This window comes from Chiloscyllium punctatum, chromosome 1, assembly GCF_047496795.1.
Source record: "Chiloscyllium punctatum isolate Juve2018m chromosome 1, sChiPun1.3, whole genome shotgun sequence".
Classification (NCBI taxonomy): Eukaryota; Metazoa; Chordata; class Chondrichthyes; order Orectolobiformes; family Hemiscylliidae; genus Chiloscyllium; species Chiloscyllium punctatum.
Window position 1 is genome coordinate 74,222,950 of NC_092739.1, and position 25,025 is coordinate 74,247,974.

General features: G+C 43.1%; 1 protein-coding gene across 6 annotated transcripts in view; it reads right to left on the reverse strand.

Moving 5' to 3' along the window:
• The window catches only part of corin (corin, serine peptidase), a 266,366-nt gene that overhangs the window by 112,777 nt on the left and 128,564 nt on the right, over positions 1-25,025 (reverse strand). For all 6 annotated transcript variants that reach the window (XM_072568771.1, XM_072568751.1, XM_072568761.1 and 3 more), the window contains one exon: positions 23,764-23,942. In XM_072568771.1, coding sequence (XP_072424872.1) covers positions 23,764-23,942 — 179 coding nt within the window. The remainder of the gene's footprint in view (positions 1-23,763; positions 23,943-25,025) is intronic.

The following is a 25,025-nucleotide window of genomic DNA, read 5'->3' on the forward strand; positions in this document are numbered from 1 at the left end:
AGGGAAGGATGGAAAGGAGATTCCTGACTACATTTTTGTCGTCTTGCGAAAAACTCTTCTCCTTTTCTGTGCCCAGCAAAAGACACTCCACACTTAACTTTGCAGCCCTTCAGCTCTGAGCTGTGGAACTGGCTCCATTTAGAAGGACAAGAGGTGCAGACATATAGGAACACCACTACCTGCACGTTCCCCTCCAAGCCACTCACCATCCTGACATGGAAACATATTGCCATTTCTTTGTGGCTGCTGGGTCAAAATTCTGGAGTTTCTTCCCCAAGGATATTGTAGGTCAACCTACAGCACATGGAGTGCAGCAGTGTAAGAAGGCAGCTCAGCACCATGTTCTTAAGGGTAACTGGGGGCAGGTAATAAATGCTAGCCAGCCAGCGATGCCCACAACCCACAAGTGAACTTAAAAAAAGAGCATGCATTGCACATCCTCAGAGTAGCTTCTTCCAAAACGGGCAATTTAGTTGATACGATGTCATGGTTTGCATATTAAGGGCAGTCCATCACCTGAAAGAAGGTTATGCCTGGTATCCAGCAGGGATGCCCTTTCTAAATGGTGCCAATAAAATTGACAGGATTACCAGAATGGTAAAGACACATTAAACCCCATTGACCTATTTATATCATAGGAAGAGGGTTCTTGATGAGATTACATTAAATCAGCCAAACATTATATCAGGCAATGAAAAGGTTTTTTTGATCACAATACATTTTCCCTTGGCAAAGAGCTGGGACAGCATGAGAAATTAAATGCAGCATTTCCAGTTGTCAGGGTTGTAAGAGACAAGAACCTACTCAGTTCTGATTGAAAGTGGCTCAACCTTTGGCCATGATGCTTAATCAAGACAAAAAAGATATTTCTTACCAGGGACATGACAGACAAATGAATGTTACAACTGTAAATGTTATAGTGACTGTTCCAGCATAAAAGCTGAGGGTATACATGAGAGATATTTTTAATGAAAGAGAAATGAGCTCTATCCCTTGTTCCAGTGCTCAATATATGTCATTTATTGGACTCAATTCATTAGATGAGAGAGAATTATTTAATTTTGGTTCCTTGCTAAATTATTACAGAAATCAGAAAAATCCTTACTCATCATAAGCGTACGTTTCTCCATCAGGAGGGAGGGACATGAGCTGAGTTCAGGTCACCCTCTCACAAATAAGTCAGAATTTTGAGTGTTCAAGCAGCACTCAAAATCCATAAGGGTCATGGCTTGAATTTTCCCGAAAAAATGCCTGCAAAATTCAAGCTCAAGGATAAATTTGAAAAAAAAAAGTTGACGCTGTGAAGATAATGGATAGAATTGGTGAGGAATTGCTTCTCCAATCACAGACTTTTGTTTTCACATATTTGCTACCGATCAGCTTTCCAGACAGCCTCCCAGCAGTAAACGGGGAAACAAACAGCCGGTGATTGGAAGAGCAGCAAGCTGTTGGGGAAGTAAGAAAGAGAGGAAGGAAAGTTAGTGAGAGAGCCACTATGAATCCTTCTGCCAGGGGTGGTCAAGGAGGTGGCGGGGGGGGATCAATCAACAGTTCTATTTTGAAGGAGGCTGCTAGGAAGTGTTTGGATGTGGTGGGAGAGAGAAGAAAGAAGCTGCTAGGGGAAGGTATGGGAAAATGGGAAGAAAGGCTCCATAGAGGCTTCAAGGAGTATGGGGGACTGGGGAAAGACTGTGGAGTTGACAGACAGGGAGGGTGTGATGATGGCTCCAAGGGTAGAGAAATGGAGGCGAAAAAGGAAAGAGAACAGTTTTAAACCTGTCAGCATAGGAATACCCAGTTAACTAGGGGACACAAAAACTTGAAATCAATGATGTAATAAATTTCTTGATAATGAATGTGGAATATATAGCTTAAATGTTCAGCAGCTAATATATCTTTATGATTATGTATAGCGAAAAGGTAGTGGTTTTTTAAAGGAACACCAATTCTTAAACTTAAATCTGAGATTGAGATCTGAAATGCAATAAAAAAAGTGATTGCCTGGTTTAAAAACTTTCAGCTTTGTGAATGACTGTGGCCTTAGCACTAAGTATTATCAGGAGAGAAGTGTCTTTCAGTTATTTTGACAAAACTTTTGTTGTAAACTCATGTTCCAATTTAAATACTATGATGTCGAAGAAATTAATGCTTTCCTTAGGTTTTGTAGCTTAAAAGTGTAATGGTCGGTTAATAATTACTGCAGATTAGATTAGATTCCTTACAGTGTGGAAAAAGGCCTTCGGCTCAACAAGTCCACACTGACCCTCCAAAAGGTAATCCCTCCCCCCCCCCCCCCCCCCCCCACCTCGACTCATTTCCCTACACTTACTCCTGACTATTGCATCTAACACTATGGGCAATTTAATTTGGCCATTTCACCTAACCTGCACATCTTTGGACTGTGGGAGGAAACCAGAGCACCCAGAGGAAACCCACGCAGACACGGGGAGAATATGCAAACTCCACACAGACAGTCACCCGAGATTGGAATCAAACCTGGGTCCCTTGCGCTTTGAGGCAGCAGTGCTAACTACTGAGCCATCGTGCTGCCCTAATATTGGTAAAATCTTCCAATTCTGCCTGGGTGCGAGTTCAAATATTATACATGCAAATACAAATTAAGAATGCATTGTCACTTTGTGACTGTATCTCCTCATAAATAAATTAGTGAGAATTAAAAGGTAGTCCTGAAAATTGAAAAGGTAGACTTTGAGAATATCTCAAGAAATCTCAAAAACCTTAAACAAAATAATTGATGCTCAATTAAAAGCAAAATACTTTAGATACTGAAAATCTAAAATAAAAACAGAGATGCTATATAAACTCAGCAGGTCTGGCAGCATGTGTGGAGAAAGAAACAGAGTTCTGAAAAGAACCGTAGCAGACTCCAAACTACTACTGGTCACTATTTTAACTACTTGCTGTAGTTTGGTGAATGAAGTGCACATTAGAAGCAGGTGGAAGTTTCATGACCATTTAGAACTAAGATGAGGAGGAATGTCATCAACCAGAAGGTGGTGAATTTGTGGAACTCATTGCTGCAGAGGGTTGTTGAGGCGAAGTCACTGAATGTACTCAAGACAGAGATCGATAGGTTCTTGATTGGTAAGGAGATCAAAAATTGAGGGTGAAGGCACAGGAAAATGGGTTTGAGAAACAGATAAGTCATGATTGAATGGTGGAGCAGACTCGATGGGCTGAGTGGTCTAATTCTACTCCTATATCTTATGGTCTTTTAGTACTTCTCAGGATCCTATTATGTCACTTGGACTCTGCTGAATCATAGTTCACGCTTCAATTGAGACATCACTGCAATATTTCTTGCTAGATAAAGGTAGATTAACAGCTGATGGGGAAGATATAGAGACCTCATCCAATGTATGTGAAAATCTTTCCTTTCATCAGAAGGAGTAGTAGCACTTCTACTTCACAAAATGCTCCTGCCGTTCCAAAGATCTTCTTGCCATGACTTACACTGCACACTGGCAAGTCTTGGTTCAGAGCTGGCTGGTGGAATTCTAACTTTGTCCAGTGAGAGGTTGCTACTTTCCCTTACTCTGGTTGGGCAGCCGACAGCAGATTTAGCCAATGAGCAAAAACAGCCTAGATCTCAACCTTCAATTTCACTACCCTTAACCAGTGTCAGAACACACATTGGTTATTCATTTCACTACCTAGAAAACAACAGTAAATACATATAAAATAATTCACTGACAGTGAAGAACTATGGGATGCCCTGAGGGCATGAAGTTCAAGTTCTTGTTTTGTAAGAATGCACATAATGGTTTTCAAATCAGATTTTCTGGCTGCCCTTACACCCTCAAAGCAAACAGAAAACTATTCAGTTATAAAATATTAGAGTATATGCAATCCATATAGGCCATTAACAATTATGAAGCAGACATATCCCTTTCTCTTAATTTTCTCTCTGGAACCCACATTGTTTATGATGAAAATATCCATAAACAATGTACTGGCATTTCTTTACAATGTTTGAATAACTTTTAAAAACATTTTTGGCTTGAGAAAGGTTGCAAGCAATTCATGAGAATAAGATTTAGACTTAGCCAAAGACTCAAGAATGCTGGAAAGAAAAACTTACTTAAATTCTAAAGTTTTATTTTGAAAGAAATATTTTTCATTTCGGTGAAAGAGGTCAATGGGAAGCCAAATTGGTTTTTACTCATCTGGCCTGCTGGAAGTGGGTCTATAGAAAGTCACTGAAAACACATTATTCAGGATTCTACCAAATGTTAGAGACATTACTAGCCAGTTGTTAGCCAGAGGCCAGCCTGAAGTTTAATCTTGCAGGCTGCTGATCTCTGTGTGGGGAGAGGGAGTATTGTCAGCTGCTTGGTATTTAGGTTGGAAATCAGAAGTCTCTTTTCAGGAGGGCTATAAGGGCTGGGACCTTACTAGAAGGTAGTGAAGGTCTGTGTAGCAGGTCATAGATATTGCCTTAGGGGATGGGGGAGAATATCAGACACATGGTGGTACGGGGACATCAGAGGTCACATGTCCGCTTCCATTAAAGTAAAAAAAAAGGTGTTCTAGAGGTGGCTTTGAGTTTGGAAAATAATGTTCACCTACCCAATCCAACCATCTTTAAAGATAACAATTGGCCCCATTATTTAAAATTTATTTGGAGTTATTAAAATATGCAATGATTATTGTCTATCTTAGATCTTTACAAATATACCACAGGCTTCTATGTGTGTAATATATTTATTCAGAGTGATTTAAAATGTCTCAGGCATTTTTTCTACTTCAACTTGCAGATGTCTCCACAAATCATTTACTTTTCTCAAAGTACACAAGCAGGCTTAACCAATCAAGCAGTAAAAATCAATTGTAAAGTGACTACCATAATACTACAATCAGAACAACTGTTCTCAGTAATTTGTTTAGACTGAATTATATTACTTTGAAAATTATAAAAGGTGAAGAATTATATTAGGTTATTTAGCCAACTCAGTACAGTTTCAAGCATCACTGATCCTTAAAAGGTACAGACAACATTTGTGGGGAACAGGAGATTGAAATAAGAAGTGCAATTCTAACCTGGTCCGGATAGATGGACAGCAGCAAAGTTGGAGATCTTTATCAGGTAATTTACTGTCCAGATTCTAGATTAGAGGGGTGCTGGAAAAGCACAGCAGGTCAGGCAGCATCCAAGGAACACCAATCAACCCCACCGCCCTGTGGCCCAACATTTCAACACCCACTTTGCCGAGGACATACAGGTCCTGGGCCTCCTCCACCGCCGCTCCCTCATCACCCGACGCCTGGAGGAAGAACGCCTCATCGTCCGCCTTGGAACACTTCAACCCCATGGCATCAATGTAGATTTCACCAGTTTCCTCATTTCCCCTTCCCCCACCTTACCCCAGCTCCAACCTTCCAGGTTAGCACCACCCTCATGACCTGTCCTACCTGCCTACCTCCCTTTCCACCTATCCACTCCACCCTCCCCTCTGACCTATCACCTTCATCCCCACCCTCATTCACCCATTGTACACTTTACTACTTTCCCCCACCCTCCCCTCTGACCTATCACCTCCATCCCCACTCCCATTCACCTATTGTACTCTATGCTACTTTCTCACTACCCCCACCCCCTCTCATTTATCCCTCCACTCTGCAGGCACCCTGCCTCTATTCCCGATGAAGGGCTTTTGCCCAAAATGTTGATTTTCCTGTCCTCAGATGCTGCCTGACCTGCTGTGCTTTTCCTCCACCACCACTCTAATCTAGACTCTGGTTTCCAGCATCTGCTGTCCTTGTTTTTACCTAGTTGATTTTAACCCTCCTGCGAATCCTCTTGCAAGGATGCCTGCCTTAAAGAAATTTTCCTCCTCTCTCTACAAGTATCTCAGTGAGTCTCTCTCTCACTCAACCCCCAGGTAATCTCTTCTGCTCTGAAGCTCTTCAACCATGTCCTGAAACAAACTCGCTACTACAGCCACATGAGCTTTCTCAGTGCCTGCCTCCATAACCAACTCATCCCACATGGACTCCTTGGATGCTGCCTGAACTGCTGTGCTCTTCCAGCACCACTAATCCACATGGACTCCGGACTACCATTAAACCAGCAGAGTTCGGAAACGAACAGAACAAACAGTACAGACTACAGATTCAAAAACACCAGGAACGGTTCTCCTTCAAGATCCTCCACTCCACACTCGCAGCCATGCACCAGTACCAAACCTCTCTACAGTCAGTCCTGCCACAGCTGAGGGCCACACTCTCTCAGAATTGCAAAGGACCCCTTCTGTACTATATTCTCAGGAGAATTCATACTCTCAACAAACAGTATTTCAACACCATTTCAAACATCAAAAACTGTAAGTACAACCAACTTTTATATACCCACCTCCATAACCAGCACTCCTCAAACATTCCAGAAGATTCTCCCGGCCACTGGAACTGCTCGGATGCCATTAGCCATGTGGCTGCTGCAGCTACTATCGCCACAGTGATGGATCACGTCACTTCTGCCCCCATCATGGTCGCTTCCATAGCCACTTCTGCCCCTCTCAATTCCTCGTGCACCACACGTGACTTCACTTCCACCCCTCACATCATCGCTGATGTCACATGCTCAGTGACTTCCACCCCTCCCACCCACACCCACACCCACCACCATTTCCGCCCCCACCAACGCCACTCACCTGCATTCTGTGGACATGCCCCCCCCCCACAGATCCCACTGTCACCATCCCCGACCCCCAGAGCCCTGCGGGGAACACCACCCCTGCTCATGACTCCACCCCCATTCCCCCAACACTATGCCCACTCCAGTTACATGTTCTGCCCCCACTTACAGCTCCACACCCACACTAGGTCCCAGCTCCCGACCCTGCTGAATTTTCACCATTCCCCCTAACCTCCCCCTCACTGAGGACGAACGATCAGTCCTCTGCAAAGGTTGCACCTTTATCCCCCTCTGCTCACACATCAATGATTTTAATACACGCCGTGACGTCGAACACTTCTTCTGCCGCCTCCGAGCTTACTTTTACAATCAGGACTCCCGCCACCTTCCGAGGACCCCTTCGCCCACCTCCAACATACTCCATCCACCTGGACACCCCGCGCTGGCCTATTACCTACCCTCGATCTCTTCATTTCCAATTGCCGCCGAGCCTTTAACCACCTCAACCTGTCTACCCTCCTCCCCCACTCCAACCTCTCACCCTTACAAAGTGCAGCCCTCCAATCCCTCTACTCCAATCCTAACCTCACCATCAAACCAGCAGATAAAGGGGGTGCAGTGATAATTTGGCGCACTGACCTCTACACCACTGAAGCCAGACGCCAACTTGAAGACACCTCCTCCTATTGCCCCCTCGACCATGACCCCACACCCCCACCCCCATCACCAAACCATCATCTCCAGACCATACAGAACCTCATCACCTCAGGGGATCTCCCACCCACAGCTTCCAACCTCATAGTCTGGGAACCCCGCACTGCCCGGTTCTACCTCCTTCCCAAGATCCACAAGCTTGACCACCCTGGCCGACCATTGTCTCAGCCTGTTTCTGCCCCACTGAACTCATCTCCACCTACCTTGGCACTGTCCTATCCTCCCTAGTTCAGGAACCCCCACAAACATTTGAGACACCACCCACGCCCTCCACCTCCTCCAAGACTTCCGTTTTCCCAGTCCCAGCGCTTCATCTTCACCCTGGATATCCAATCCCTCTACACCTCCATCCACCATGAACAGGGCCTCCAAGCCCTCCGTTTCTTCCTCTCCTGACATCCCTAACAGTACCCTTCCACCGACACTCGCATTCGTTTGGCTGAACTAGTCCTCACCCTTAACAATTTCTCCTTAGAGTCCTCCCACGTCCTCCAGATCAAAGGGATAGCCATCGGCACCAGTATGGGCCCTAGCTATGTCTGTCTCTTTGTTGGCTGCGTAGAACAGTCCATCTTCCATAGTTACTTCGGCACCACTCCCCACCTCTTCCTCCGCTACATTGATGACTGCATCGGTGCCACCTCGTGCTCCCGCGAGGAGGTTGAGCAATTCATCAACTTCACCATCACATTCCACCCCAACCTTAAATTCACCTGGACCACCTCCCTCCCCTTCCTGGATCTCTCCATCTCCATTAATGACGACCGACTTGACACTGACATTTTTTACAAACCCACCAACTCTCACAGCTACCTGGATTATTCCTCTTCCCACCCTACCTCCTGCAAAAATGCCATCCCGTATTCCCAATTCTTCCGCCTCTGCTGTATCTGCTCCCAGGAGGACCAGTTCCACCACAGAACACACCAGATGGCCTCCTTCTTTAGAGACAGCAATTTCCCTTCCCACGTGGTTGAAGATGCCCTCCAACGCATCTCATCCACATCCCGCACCTCCGCCCTCAGACCCCACCCCTCCAACCGTAACAAGGAAAGAACACCCCTGGTGCTCACCTTTCACCTTACCAACCTTCGCATAACCACATCTTCCGACGTCATTTCCGCCACCTCCAAACGGTCCCCACCACCAGGGATATATTTCCCTCCCCACCCATTTCCGCTTTCCGCAAAGACCGTTCCCTCCGTGACTACCTGGTCAGTCCACACCCCCCTACGACCCACCCTCCCATCCTGGCACACTCCCCTGCCACCGCAGGAATTGCAAATCCTGCACCCACACCTCCTCCCTCGCCTCCATCCAAGGCCCAAAAGGAGCCTTCCACATCCATCAAAGTTTTACCTGCACATCCACTAATATCATTTATTGTATCCGTTGCTCCCGATGCAATCTCCTCTACATTGGGGAGACTGGACGCCTCCTAGCAGAGCGCTTTAGGGAACATCTCTGGGACACCCACACCAATCAACCCCTACCGCCCTGTGGCCCAACATTTCAACTCCCTGTCCCACTCTGCCGAGGACATGCAGGCCCTGCGCCTCCTCCACCGCCGCTCCCTCACCACCAGATGCCTGGAGGAAGAACGCCTCATCTTCCGCCTCGGAACACTTCAACCCCAGGGCATCAATGTGGATTTCACCAGTTTCCTCATTTCCCCTTCCCCCACCTCACTCCAGCTCCAGCCTTCCAGCTCAGCACCGCCCTCATGACCTGTCCTACCTGCCTATCTTCCTTTCCACTTATCCACTCCACCCTCCTCTCTGCTTTATCACCTTTATCCCCACCCCCATTCGCCTATTGTACTCTATGCTACTTTCTCCCCACCCCTAACTCCCTCTCATTTATCTCTCCACTCTGGAGGCACCCTGCCTCTATTCCTGATGAAGGGTTTTTGCCCGAAACGTTGATTTTCCTGCTCCTTGGATGCTACCTGACCGTCTGTGCTTTTCCAGCACCACTCTAACCTCGACTCTGGTTTCCAGCATCTGTTGCCCTTGTTTTTAGCTAGTTGATTTACTGTCCACTCTAGTGTACACAACTTTCACCTATGGCCAGAACTATAATGATAAAGCTTAGCAAATGTAACTACATTTAATAATCAGACTCCAGCTGATTATAGTGTGTCTCTTTACCTCATGGGGTTGTGATAATTGTTGTGTCGGTGTGAAGAGGAAATGGTGAATGCTAATAACATTAACATCAAATCTTACCATGAGCCTGGATCACAATTTTCAGCAAATCACTGAAAATTAAGGAAATTAACAACTTTCGCAATGGTGCTTTTACTCTTTAGGTGGTATATAATTTCATTATATTTCTACATTAGACAGTTGGGAGGAGATTGCATGCTGACTTAATCTTTGCTTCAAATAGAATAGTTCCTGGTTAGCAACTCACCATAGACAATTCACAGACATCTGATTAGCTTCCTGAATTATCTGTAGATGAAGTATTAGCAACAGATTGACTATTTATAATGCTTAATATAATTTATACTTGAATCAGATTATGGCTTGTTAAATTGGCATTATACATTTAGATCAGCTGGATGCAGTGCACCAGGCACCACAGGGAATGAAACGTTAGTTCAGGGATCACTTCAACTACTATCTAAAACACAGTTTCCACTAGGACTAGCTGAAATGAGAGAAATTTCTATGTATAAAATGGATTTCTTTCATTAAATTAAACTGTTAAGCTACATGGGGAACACGTAATCTACAATTAGCAAACATCAAAATGAAGACAACCTACTGCCACTGAAAGATGGACATGTGGAAGAGATATCCAAGTAGAGCAATTAATACTGTATCGATTAATAGAGATATCTTTTCAAAAGGGGTCTAAGGATTTACGGTTAAGAATTGAAGATCAATTATCCTACAAATATTAATGATTCAATTGCTTGGAACAAGAGCAGGGGTAAACTGCAAATATGGAGATGGGTGATTCATAGAATCTCACAGCATAACAGCTCTTTCAGCCCAATGACCTGATGCTACCTCTCCAAAAGAATGACAAGTTCGTTTCACTCCACTTTCTTTCATGATGGTTTTGCAATATTTCCACATTAAGTCCTACTTACTTCCCTTTTGAAAGTTACTATTTAGTCCGTTTCAACAAGCCTTTCTGGTATTGCATTCTAGATCTTAACAACTTGATGAGTAAATTAATTCTCCACATCACTCTTAATAAATAAGTAATCTACAGTTTTGCTTAATTATCTTTGGGAATTAGACAGTATTTATACAGAACTTTTCTTGAGGGAATTAAATAGCTGAGTTAGACTACATTTTACATAGACTAAAGAAGTGATCAAGATAGATGCACAACTTAAGTCACATGTTCAATGTCTTGGGGGAAGACAGTGGCATAGTGGTATTGTCACTGGACTAGATGTTCTAGCTAATGTGCCAGGAGCCCGGGTTCAAATCCCATCCCATCACAGTAACTAGTGGAAGTTAAATTCAATAAATAAATACTGAATCAAAAGCTAGCCTCAGTGATGGAAACCATCAACAAATCCTGTAAAAACCCATCTGGTTCACTAATGTCATACAGAGCATGGAAACAGACCCTTCAGCCCAACTCATCCATACTGATCAGGTTTCCAAACTGAAATAGTCCCATTTTCCTTTGCTTGGCCCTCTAGTTTTGAACTCGTCCATCCGAGGGTAATGACTTTGGCTATTCACCTTATCTATGCCCCTCATGATTTTATCAACCTCAAGAAGGTGACCCCTCATCCTTATATGATCTATGAAAAATGTCCCAGCCTATCCAGCTTGTCTGTATAACTCAAACGCTCTAGTTCTGATAACATCCTTGTAAATCTTTTCTGCACCTCTTCCAATTTAATAATATCCTTTCTATAGCAGGACAAACAGAATGACATGCAATGTTCTAAAAGTAGTCTAACTGATGTCCTGTAAGCTGTAACATGACATCCCAACTCCCATTCTCAATGTTCTGACCAAGGAGGCATGCATGACAAACACCACATGGTCTACCTGTGACACTACTTTTTCAAGGAACTATGTACCTGAACCCATAGGTCTCTATTCAGCAACACTCCCCTGGGACCTAACATTAACTGTGTAACTCCTGCCTTGGCTGGCCTTACCAAAATGCAACACCTCCCATTTATCTAAATTAAACACCATCTGCCTTTCTACAGCCCATTGGCACAGTTGATCAAGATCCAGAATATGGTCCTCCTTACTTGGCCTAACTTCCATGTGACTCCAGACTCAGGAAAGTCTGTAGCCACATGGCTTGGAAGGTAGTGCTATGCCTGTGGTGCTGAAGCTCACAGTAACACTGAACATCCTCTCTCCATCTCCTTCCAAATCTCAAACGGGCAAAGGTGTGGCACTTTCCAATCAGTCCCTCCAGGTGAAACAGATGTTCACCTGCCTCTCTTCCAAACTAGTTTACTGCATCAGGTGGTCCCGATGTTGTCTTCTCTACATCGGGGAGACCAAACGTAAACTTAGGAAATGGTTCACCGAGCATCTCGGCCAGGTCTGCCAACCAGACCTCCAAGGCCACCACCCATTTCAATTCCCCCTTTCTGACATGACCACCCTTGGCATCCTCCATTGCCAAAATGAACCCAGAGCAAATTGGAAGAACAACACCTCATCTTCTGCCTGAGCAACCTACAGCCCAGAGGACCCAACATTGAGTTCTCCAATTTCAAATAACATCCCTCCCCCTCCCTAATTCCACTCCCAACCTCTCCCTTCCACTCCCTGCCACTAAACAGATTCATTCTTCCCATTGACCAACCAGGTCATACACTCTACCTATCTTCACCACCCTGCCTCCACCACCCCCTTTATCTTCAACTCCCCCCACACCCACCCCCAGTCCTGAAGAAGGGTTACACCCAAAATGTTGACTTCTTCACCATCTGATGCTGCCTGGCTTGCTATGTTCTTCCAGCCTCCTGCCTGTGTACTTCCCAACCAGCAGCTCACAAGCACAATTGTGAGTGGACTGATGATCTTTACAGGAAAATGGTACAGTTTTCCCAGTTCGCTGGGGACCCAGAGAGCCAAGGTGAGGGTTCCCTGCAGTATAAGAGGCCATCAAACTCCCTGTTATCATCCAGCCAGATTTCTGAACTGGAAGGGATTTCACTCCCTCATTGTCCAGCAACAACCCCTGAAGATGTGCAGCAGCCTATTCTGGAGTCCTCTGAGTGTTACGGACCTAAGCTGTTTTCTCCTCTAGCTGCAAGCCCATGCCAGTGCTGTGCCCACAAGAATATGGCTCTCAACCTATTCTAGATAAAGTATCTACTGAGGTGACCTTTCTGCACTGATGAAGAGGTTCAGAGGTCATGTCTGAAACTCATGAGTTGGGAGGTGTAGTTTGATGTTCTGCTGGGGGTACACACTTCATCTCAAAAAAACAAGTTTACACCCAATACATCAATTTAGACCTTAAGCTGCTTTATGTAAGCTTGCCCTTTATTATGTCCTTGTTTGAAAAAACATTGCCTCCCTTTGGCAACATAAACACGTCAGGTCTATTAGAACCATCTCCCATCTCAAGCTACTGCATTTTACCATTTAGGTGCACCACTGTAAAAGTTTTATTTGCCTTTTTCTGGAATTTATCTAGAGACGAGGACCCGTGGACACAGCCTTAGAATTAGAGGGGGTAAATTCTGAACAGAAATGCGAAGACATTTCTCCAGCCAGAGAGTGGTGGGCCTGTGGAATTCATTGCCACAGAGTGCAGTGGAGGCCGGGACGCTAAATGGCTTCAAGGCAGAGATTGATAAATTCTTGATGTCACAAGGAATTGAGGGCTACGGGGAGAATGCGGGTAAGTGGAGTTGAAATACCCATCAGCCAAGATTGAATGGCGGAGTGGACTCGATGGGCCGATTGGCCTTACTCCCATTCCTATGTCTTATGGTCTTATTGCCACTACTAAGCCCTCAGAATGGTATAAGGGTAGTCTCAGGTGAGACTTTGCTGTTTTAAGTAAGTTTTAAGTTCAAAATTGATGTTTGAATTCTAATGTATGAAGAGGAAGTTGTATTTTAATTTAAGATATCCTCAACATTAGTGAGGCGTCAGGAACACACGGTTATGGGGATCAATTCAATGCAGCATAAAAATACTCAGCAGCCAATAATAATTTCAACTGCCACAGCAAGGTCAAACAGCATGAGCAGCAAAAGCTGCTGATTATCTGAGCTGAACAGCAGATTCTTGAGTCCCACAACAGCAAAGTGGGAATGTGACATTTGCACACTGCTGTTCTGACCTTCACCATGAAATTCCACAGCTAGTGCTGTGACAAAAGCTTTTGTCGCTCTCAGCTCAATCAGTCCTGCAATAAACAATTATCAGCATTTTTAGCACTTCATTAAAAAGAGATTGGCAATGAATCTCCTTGCCAGCACAGTGCTTGCACATATTGTATAGACATTCTTTTCAGAGCAAAAATCTAGGTAGAGTAGTTTCAGATGTTTATACACCTTTTGAATGGTGCTTCGTCCTTTGAGATTCCACCATCACATCTTTACTAGTCTCTTTTTCACACGTTAAAGTGACAGCCAGTGGAATAGGAACTAGATATCCTGGGTTTACACTGCTAACATATTTAGGGATTTATGAAGTGAAGCAGCTGCCAGGAACGTCTGATTGGGGCAGAAATGACACAGAGGATGGTGACAATTTTATAATACCTTCCTGAGCAGTCTATTGTCATTCTGTTTCCAACAGCTTGTGCACTTTTCTTACAGTCTGAGCAGTGATAGATCTTTTGGATCCTTCAACTCCATAATTAGTGTGTTCTCAGAAATAAAAACTTACTGGAAGTGGCACCGTGGAATCTCATTGCAATAATATTTAATTCTCCACTTACTGCTGACTTCACCCGACATCCTTCTCCTCACTTTCAGGTTAATGACTATTCATTTAATCCATCATCCATTGTACAACAGATTTGCCCTCATTGCCTTCATGTGTCAATTAACAACACACATGTAGAATGCAGGGACTGGATTTTTAAATGGACCAAAGGCCAAGATTGCAGGTAGGCGGGGTTAATTTCACATCGCTGGCCTTTCTGCCATTTCCTCACAACCATTTTGACCTGAAGCTATTCAGAGTGCCAGTCTCAGGATCATCCCAATGCAAACCAGTGGGCAGTTAATTCAGGACATTAATGTTCACCTTGAGACCTGTCAAGGGCCTGTCACTGCACTGTGTAAGATTTTCAACTATCAATTTAGTGGCCAATATCAGCCTGTATTTTTATTCATGCATGGGATGTGGACTTTGCTGGCTGTGCCAGCAATTGTTACCCATCCCTACTGGCCCTCAAAGGCGGTGGTGAGCTGCCTTTTTGAACTGGAGTCCATTTGGTGCAAGTACTTAGTTGCAGATGGTACATACTGCTGCTGCTGAGAGTTGGAGGGAGACAGTGTTGAAGATCATGGGTGTGTTGCCAATGAAGAGGGCTGCTTTGTCTTAGATGGTATCAAGTTTGAGTGATGTTGGAGCTGCACTCAGCCAGGCAAGTGAGAGGCATTCCATCACAGTCCTGACTTGTGCCTATAGATGGTAGGCAGGTTTTGATGGGCCTATTAATGTGCAGCATTGCTGACAGTCGTAGGTCACCTTGGTGGGAGGGAGTCCCTTGATCAATGTTAAATCAGTGCCTGTAGCACCAGCAGGAAGTTCTCACTGCAAGCTACCCCCTGCTCTTGCTTTAGATCCTCTCTTTCTATGTGAAGCCCAATCTATGAACCCTTTCCCCTCACCATTTTCAACCCCACCTCCACACACAGCCTAGTTCTGTTTTGATTCCTCTAGTTCTGTCTTGGCTCCTGTTTGATCCCAGGACTGAAGAGTTACTCTGTCACCACCAGCCACTGCCTCTTCCAAGGTGCAGCTGAGTGTAAGAGTTGCTTGCTGCCTCAGACTGGCTGGCAGATCTCTCAGTTCTGAAAACAAGTCACTTGACTTAAATATTGACTTTGTTTCTCTCTCCACAGATGCTGCCAAACTTTTCTCTAATAATTTCAGATTCCTATCTGGGTGGGGCTTCCCTAGTGGTTTTGGATCCCCAGTGGAACATTCTATTGGTGGCCTCAGCACTGCCTGACTGGCATGCAAGGGTAACTTCCATGGACAAGACGGTGTGGATCTCTCACCAGCTCTTTGGCTGGCTGATGACACTCCTGATATCTCAACAAGTCTCTGCTCACTGCTTCTTTTTCAGGGGTCCCCTCCATGTCAGGATATCCTCTTGCTCTTCAATAATAAACTGGAGCTCTATCAATCAGTCCAACGAGGTGTCAGGACTGGAAGGTCTCCCATTGGCCTTCATTGCACAGTGAGCTCCTCTCTGCCAAGCACTGGCCTGGCTCTGTGAAAGCTCCTGTCAGCATGTTTGGAACACACTGTATATGGTAAGGACTCATCCCCTTCCCTGCTATGCTGTGGTGGGTGTGCAGGAATGGGTTGGTATCCCTGAGGAAGAAAGGAGACAGAGGGTGGGATAGATGCCACTGTCTGTCCCACTTTTTCACTGGCATGTCAGGGTAATATTGTTAACTTTCAGTTAGACTGGCCACATTTGTTTTGCAAAACAATTTTGCAATTCGGAGTCATTGAAAATCTGAATAATTCTTCGCCCTCTAAGTATAAACTGTATCTGTGCGGTCATTATTTTGTGCAAATATAAGAAGATTTCTAAAGTCAAAGTTAACATTTCAAGACCTTAAACCTTCTTCAGGACTGATACCAACTAGGAAAAGGTGGTATTTAAGTTAATAATAGGTGTGAGGATGTATAATCAAGGCAACTGTGGGATTCGATGGGTTTGTAGTGGATATTGGTGGTCAGCCTATTGGGGATGTGCTAGGTGCAATGGTTTGAAATACACTTTAGCTTTGCCTCTTATACAGACTTGCTGAACCCCTTAGAATGGAGAATGAAAGGTGAAGATGTCCTTCTCCACTTACACATTAGGATTACTAGATTGAATTTTCTATGGGGTGGCCTGGCTTATTCACCAGTGAACCAGCATTTACATCATGTTTATAGGCCTACTGGAGATCATTTTCTGAAGCTATAACAGATTAGTTTTAAGCATCCTATGAAAATTCTTCATTTTTAGCACAAACATCGCAGAAAGTAAACCCAACAATTTACTAACTGTAACTTTTGTATTGTTCACTTTACAAACAGTGCTGCATTAACTAACAATGGGTCTGGCACTGAATTGGCTCAGAAGGGAAAAAGTATGGTTAACATGTACTGCTTTTATCAACTGGTACAAGCCCATGAACACTTGGTGTATACATGAATACAATATAGAGCTTACATTGTACAAAATCCTCTTGCTCAGAACATGCAGCAAAACAAAATCTATTGTTTCACATTCAACAGAGCATATATTATGACACTAGCCCTGGATTTCCTGATGAATTGTGCCCTATTTTCATATTCCCACGAGCATTTCTGATTTTAAATTGCTCCATCACTGGTCTCTTTTCTTTCTGCTCTTTGAGCCCCAAATTCTGGAGAAGTTCCCTAAATATTTCGGCCTCTTTATTCCTCTATCCATGTAAGACACTCTTTGAAAATGTTTTGATCATCTACTTCAATTTCTATTAACATGGTTTGGTGCCAAATTTTGTTTTAATAATGCTTCTGTGAAGAGCCTTGGAATGTTTTATTACATTAAAAGGTGTTAGATTACTCAACCCATTCTCTCAACAGCCACAACAGTAACTTTCATTTTTATGCAGGATCTCAATACTTTGGTACTGACAGTTTCCCAGTGTCATATCCAGCAAATGGCAGAAGTGTCCACCTTGAAAATAATTGGGAGTGTTTAAATGAAATTGCAATTTAAACACTGTGTCTTATTTTCTGTCATTAGCACATCAATAGTACTCAAAATAATTACACCAGTACAAAAAGAGGCAGCATTGCAAGGCATCATAAGTAGGTGTGCTTCACAAAGGGATAATATTGATAGGTTATGTCATATGCTATAGCTTAACCCTACAGTGTAAAAGAAAAAATATTTTACCCAGTTAGACTCCTGAATATGGCATTATGCTCCTGATCTAGGCTTACACCACAGAGGTGAGGTTAGCCCCAGATGCAGCATTTGGCAAGCAAGAATCGGAACCTTTTTTTCCATATACTTGACAACAGTAAATATACACTTAAAAAAAACTTCACTGATTGTAAAACAATGCAGTACAAACTGAAGATATGAAAGGCATTACACAAATGCAAGTGTCTCTCTACACCAATCTAGAATCGGTTTGCCATTTACACAACAATTATTCACATGAGAATCTTGCCCTCAACCAAGGCCCTGCCTTTTGACACTACCCTTATTTGATGCAGGATACTCTCACAGTTAAGAGTGGGTGTGTTTCCGAATACTCTGTTCAGTCTCTCCATGCAGACTAGTAGAACTTCCAGGCAACTTAAATGATTTATGAGCAGTATTTGCCTTGCGGGTTAGACACCTTGCCAGAGTCAAATAGGGACCAGAAATATGTAAAAACAGTCTGCTGTCAAGATTGGGCAACAGTTGGCACTCCAGTGTGGAAGAAGCACCAGGCAGCCCTTTCAGGTAAAAGAGAGAGAGAGGTGTTATGGATGGCGATACCCTCTCTCTAACTTGTTAACTTAAGAAATGGCCCTTCCACTAGGTGTCCTGTGGCTGCAGCTGAAGTCAGACACAGACGAGGTGACACTCTAAGTCAGACGTGCGCATTGGCCTTGTCCCCTACTTCTCCAGGAAGCTATACTGTTTCAAGCCTTCTAAGGTCATGGAAGCCATCGGGACAATAGGCCTTAATAGGTAATTCACAAGTTCAATGAAGAATGCAGGAGGACATGGCAAGAGCAGCACTAGGCAACCTGAAGAACTACCGAACAAGACGACTCACATACCAAATAGCATAAGTGACAGACAGGTCCAAGCAATCCCACAACCATAGATCAGATCCAGTCTGCATTCCTGCCACATCTAGTCGTGAATGTTGATGGACAATTCAAGAACTCACTGGACGAGGAAGCTCCACAAATATCCCCCTCTTCAATAATGGGAGAGGCCAGTACATCAGTGCAAACGATAAGTTTGAAGCATTCACAACGATCTTCAGCAAGGACTGCAGAGTGGATGATCTATCCCAACCTCCTCCAGAGGTCCCCAATGTCACAGATGCTAGTCTTCAGTCAACCCAATTCATTTCACATGATATCAAGAAATGGCTGGAGGCACTGGGCACTGAAAATGCTATGGGCCCTGATAACACTCCAGCAAAGGACTGAAGACGTATGCTCCCAGTCAAGCTGTTCCATTATAGCTACAACATTGAACCTAACCAATGAGCTAGAACTTCGACCAGGAAGGACCTGAACATGACAAGCAGGACTAACCCAACCCAACCAATTATCACCCCATCAGATTATCTCAATTGTCAATACATTGATGGAAGGTGACATCAACAGTGCTATCAAGGCGTCATCAACAGTACTATCAAGTAGCACCTGCTCGGTGATGCCCAGTTTGGTTTCTGCCAGGGCCACTCAGCTCCTGACCTCATTACAACCTTGGGTCAAACATGGACAAAAGAGCTAAATTTCAGAGGTGAAATGAAAGTGACAGCCCTTGACATCTAGGCTTCATCTGACCAAATGTGGCATCAAGGATCCCTAGCAAAACTGGAGTCAATGGGGATCGGGGGCAAAGTCTCCACTGGTTGGAGTCATATCTGACATATGGGAAGATAGTTGTGGTTGTTTGGGGTCAGTCATCTCAGTTCCAGGACATCTCTGCAGAAATTCGGTAAGGTATTGTCTTTGGCTCAATCATCTTCAGTTGCTTCATTAATGACATTCCCTCCATCATAAAGGTCAGACAAGGGGAATGTTTGCCAATGATTGCACAATGTTCAGCACCATTTGTGACTCCTCAGATACTGAAGCAGTCCATGTTCAAATGCATCAAGATCTGGACATATCCAGGCTTGGTTTGACGAGTGCCAAGAAGCATTCACACCGCACAAGTGCCAGGCCATGGCCATCTCCTATAAGAGACAATCTAACTACTTCCCCTTGACATTCATGGTATTACCATGATTGAATCCCCCCACTTCAACATCCTGAGGGTTACGATTGACCAGAAACTGAACACAAGTTTAAATATGGTGACAACATGGTAAGAAGCCAGTAATACTGTGGTGAGTAACTACCTCCTGACTCCCCAACACCTGTCTACAAGGTATAAATCAGGAGTGTGATGGAATACTCCCCACTTGCCTGGATGTGTGCAGCATTAACAATATTGAAGAAACTTGACATCATCCAGCATAAAGCAGCCCACTTGATTGGCATCACATCTGTAAACATCTACCACTGACAGTCAGTAGCAGCAGTGTTCACTATCTAAAAGACTCATTGCAGAAATTCATATGGACTCCTTATACAGTACTTTCCAAATCCAAAACACTTCCATCTAAAAGAACAAAAGTAGCTGATAATATATAGGAACAACACCATCTGCAAACCACTCACCATCCTGAATTGGAAATAAATTGCCATTCCTTTACTGTTGTTGGTTCAAAATCCTAAAAATCACTCCCTAACAATATTGTAGGTATATTTATGGCACATGGACTGCAGTGGTTCAAGAAGGCAATTCACCATCATCTTCTCTCTAGGGCAATAAAAAAATTGAATGTCCAATCCTTGTAACTAGGTCATGGTGGCAGTCTAATTCCCCCTCCAGGATAATGGCCTGGGTGTGGGATAGGAACCATGGAAATGACACACCAGCTAGCAGCACATTCATGTGCCTGCCACATCAGGTCTAAAACATGAATTCTATGTTTTCACTAATATTTTCATTGGACAAGTAAATACTTCAATTTCTGTCAAAATAAAATAGACAATTGTAAACTATAAAGAGAAAATAATGGAAATATATGGCAGATTCAGCCATATCAGTATACCATCAATTAGAGCAGCATTGGCTAAAGCCGTTACATAGCTTTCATTTCCTCAGCTGCCATCAGGTACTTGTAGCCTTTTGTGACGGACATTTCAGTTTCTAGTATTTGTGTTGGACTCAAGGGAGAATACAAGAATGTGTCTTTCTTACAATGGTGTTTGGTCCGTACAAGTCGTTGTAACATTTGGAAGCATGCCCTTCACAGACCGCAACATAGTAAACTATGGCACTTTTTGTGATCATCAGTATATTTGAGACCATCTTATGTCTATTAGAGTGGTTACCTGAAATTCATTTCAGCATTAACTAAGAACTAAACAGTACATTGTTAATACATTTTGAATGTTTTTTTTAAACTAAGTTGTGTATTTGGACTTCTATGTAATGATCTGCCAGATATTATTTACAAGAACCTCATTGCAATTGGTGAACATTCCTTTACTGTACCATAAACCATTGAAAAGAAGTTCCATTCTTCAAGGGCTTTGTTCCCATTTCATAAAAGTAAAAATATACTTTAAAGTAACTCAGTGGGATCTCATTCATTAACTTCCTACTATGGGAAGCGCAGATCTTGTTAACATGGAGTCCTAATTAAAAATGTTTTACTGAGATTAAGTTATAAAGAAGCTTTTTCCAATAGCATTCTCCAAACTGACCTCCATTAAACAAGTGCAAGTACTTCAGCAAAGCCCTGTTGAAGTGAGTTGCTTTTTAAATTCTTTAGTCACAATTGTACTGGTCACGATTCTCAGAAATAGTTTAGTCCTTTTTGTATTGTGATCTATCCATTCATAATAAAAGAAACAAAAATCAAGATGTGCAGAAGTAAATTTGACACCATACAATCACATTGTCTAAACTGATTACAGAAACCGAATATGTTTATTGTGTACATAGTCTCTGATCAAACCATCTTCATAAAGTCAGAATAACAAGGCAAACGTGAGTGAGCTGAGAATGCAGTGTGGGATGAAGGAACATGAGAACATGGAGCTGGCCTGCCATGTATTTCTTGCTTTGGAAACTCCGTTCTCATGAAGTTTTAATATCTCAGATTTTTATGATACTTTCCCTCAGCATTACATTTACCAACGTTTTCCCCCGCCACCCCCCCCCCCCCCCCCCCCCCCCCAAAATATATTGAGGGAGTAATTTAAGAGAGTACAGTGCATGTACTTTACAAAAACATATGTCAAATTACTGGACCAGGCAGTGTGACTTAACATGACCTGTGTGGCCCATGATGCATTCTTCAATGATGTCAATGGAAATAAGATGCAGTACTACATGAATGAATTTCATTGGCTTTAATTTCCAAGGTGTAGTTCTCCTGAGATCATGCTCCAACTTTGATATATGATCACCAGAACCTCAGAGATAAAGTATACTTGTATACTTACAGATTGATATTGTCAATTTGCCGGCACCAAAGTTACAGAAAAAGATCAGGATAATTTGAGGCATTTATTTAAGCTGCTTTCCAGCTGATTTAGTTTTCTATTCACATTTATTCTTGCAGTTTATGGAAAGATAATGCTAAGTCTATTGACATATTATGTGAAACAGTGTGTAATTAAACCAAATGATGAACAATGGCAAAGTTTAGGAAGCAGATTTCTATTAAATCATTTTAGAAGGCACAGCAGCTAATGTCCTTTGGTTTAAGACAATGATATCAGTATGGGTAGAATTTAATGCCCTCCTAGGGTTGGGTGCTAAGGTGAAGATGGTTGAGGGCGTGTGCTCAAGATCCAGCTGCAGAGCCATCTCACTCCAATCATGTCCAATGGGTATCCTTCTCATGTGGAGGCAAGTTCAAGAACTTTAACTGGTGCACCGTTAGTATTCAACCAGCAAAGGGCATGATAGCCCATCATCTGGGAAGGGCCATTGTTCATGCTTTGCCCAATCGCAGGACCCAACATCAGGAAAGGGTAAAAGTTCACAGGAAGTCACTCCCCCATTCATCAGCAACCCTGATCCTGCCTTCACTCACTTCTACCTGAGGATTTATTGGCTATTCATCATAGGCCCAACAATACGATGGGCAGCCAACATCATTTCCACATTTTAAAAAATTCACTTGTGTGACGTGAGTGCCATTGAATATCAAGGGGTGGTGGTTTGAGTATCCCTTATTGAAGATGGTCATTATCTGGCATTTGAGAGGCATATATATTATTTACCACTTGTCAGCCCAAGCCTGGACATTGCCTGGATCTTGTTGCATTTGAACATGGATTGCTTCAGTATCTGAGGAGCAGCGAATGGTGCTGAACATTGTGCAATCATCAGCAAACATTCCAACCTCTGTCTTTATAATGGAGGAATGTTATTGATGAAGCAGATGAAGATGGTTGGGCCTTGGAACTACTGCAGAGATGTCCTGGAGCTGAGGTGAATGACCAACAACCATAACCATCATTCTAGATGCCAGATATGACTCCACCCTGGCAAAGAGTTCACTCCCAATTCCAGTTTTGCACGGGCTCTTTGATGTACACTCAAAGGAATGCTGTCAGTCTCTCCCTGCCTCTGGAATTCAGCTCTTTTGCACTTGTTTGAACCAAAGCTGTAATGAGGTCAAGAGCTGAGTGGCCCTGGCAGAACCCAAACTCGACTTAATTCAGCAGGAGGCCCGATGCTGCCCAGCTAAGTCTCCAATTACCACAAAATTGCATTTGGTCTCCAGCAATACAGATCTATCACTGGTTTTACTACTACTGGGTGGGACCTTCTCACTCATATGAAATCCTGGTCTATACATGCTTATCTTAGTCCAGAATAGTTGATGAGAGAATTTGGCTCAACGCATTCATTTAGAGACACTGTGTCAATACATCCATTCCAGGATCACATAGGAAGGATGAGCACTTTGATGTGCTAATAGATGGCCATTGCCTAAGATGCCACAGGTCTCTATGAGCCATCCCCTTCACAATTAGTGGAGAAACTAAGAATAATTACTTAATCCAGATTTGCCACTGTATTTATATTTTTTTTCCTGGATGGTTAACTACTCTTATTTTGATAAAACTGAACTGTTTTTCAAATATCAAAGGATCACATCAAAAAGATTCCAGAAGAAAACTGAAAAATGTACTGACTGGCCAGAATTAAATTTAGATGATTTATGTGCAAACAAACTGTGAAAGATTATCTGAATAGGATACACACAAGTATTTGGTACTATGTGCTTTAATATTTGGATTTCAAAGTCTTTCATTTAATACTTGGCAATCAAACAGCACAATATAATCACAAGAATTATTGATAACAGAATCTGACCGTGTGACACAACAGTGAGTTCAAATTAAGAAGAATTGAAAGTGGTGATAAGTAATTCATATTCAACTCACTTTTTCTTTCCTCTTGCTCGGGTGAGAAGCATATCTTGCTAGTGTTTTCCATTCCTGTATCATTGATAAATCTGGAGCATTTGAGGACTTCTGGCCACCCAGCCTCCACTTGTTGCAATAATGGCTCACAGCCTTGCTTCGCAGCCTCACAGAATGACATACACGGCAGAATCACTGCTCTAGATTTTAAAAAATGACATGTTTCACGTGAATGGATAGAGACATTACTGAGCAATTACCTTGCAATTAAAGTTTAGACAGCATGATAAAGGCAGCCTATCCACAGTAGATATTAGAACTTGAAAAGACACAAATACTTCAAAACACATACATCATTCAAAATAATTCAGCTTGACTCCTCAAAGTTCTGGCTCATGGGTAATAGTAACACTAAAATAGCTTGAAACAACTTGGCTTTCTAGGCCATTTCACAGGGCAGATTAGAGTTAACCATTTTGTTGTGGGTCTGGAGGCATATGTAGGCCAGGTAAAGATGACAGACTTCCTTCCCTAAAGCACAATAATCATTGTTAGACTTTTAATTCCAGTTTATTTTGTTCACCAATTTCCACCAACTACCCCTGGAGAGATTTGAACCCAGATCTTCAGAGCATTGCTTTGATCTCTGGATCTGTAACGATGTCATCACACCATCACCTTCTCTCCTATGCAACATATAAAATATTCGCTTTTTATTGCCGGGCACTGTTTGAGCCTGTGAGGTTTCATAACTCCATAGTGCTGAGAAGAAATTTTTGTGTCTGTTGTTACAGACTACAGTGCTCGGTATTGGTTTCTCAAGTGTATGTTTTTCGATGTTGTGCCTTAAGGGTTGAATGACACTGCCTACCACATTGTATGAGTATGCCAGCTCACTACACTCAATGAGTTGTGACTCGTAATGTATCTTATTGCCATCATCCTTTTTTTAAGTGGAGGAACTACACTTGGTAGACAGAACCCACTTCCTGGTTTGGTTAGCAATTAGCTACAGGTGACATTTATACAAAGGCAGTGATTTTGAGGAGGACTAGCTCTGAAGTGCTATGCTCCTTAGCCACTCTGCTCACAAGTCCATTTGACATCGTTGCAGTAGCAATGGCAGGAATAGGAATCTTGGGGTCTGGTGTTGCATCTCAGCCCTAATCCCTGACCCACACAACCCAAGCAAGGCATCATCTTTAATTATGCGATCAATTCAAGTTTCCAACAGTACCACCAAAGTATTTTAAGTGTGCTTCTACTGGAGACAATTCTGTGTC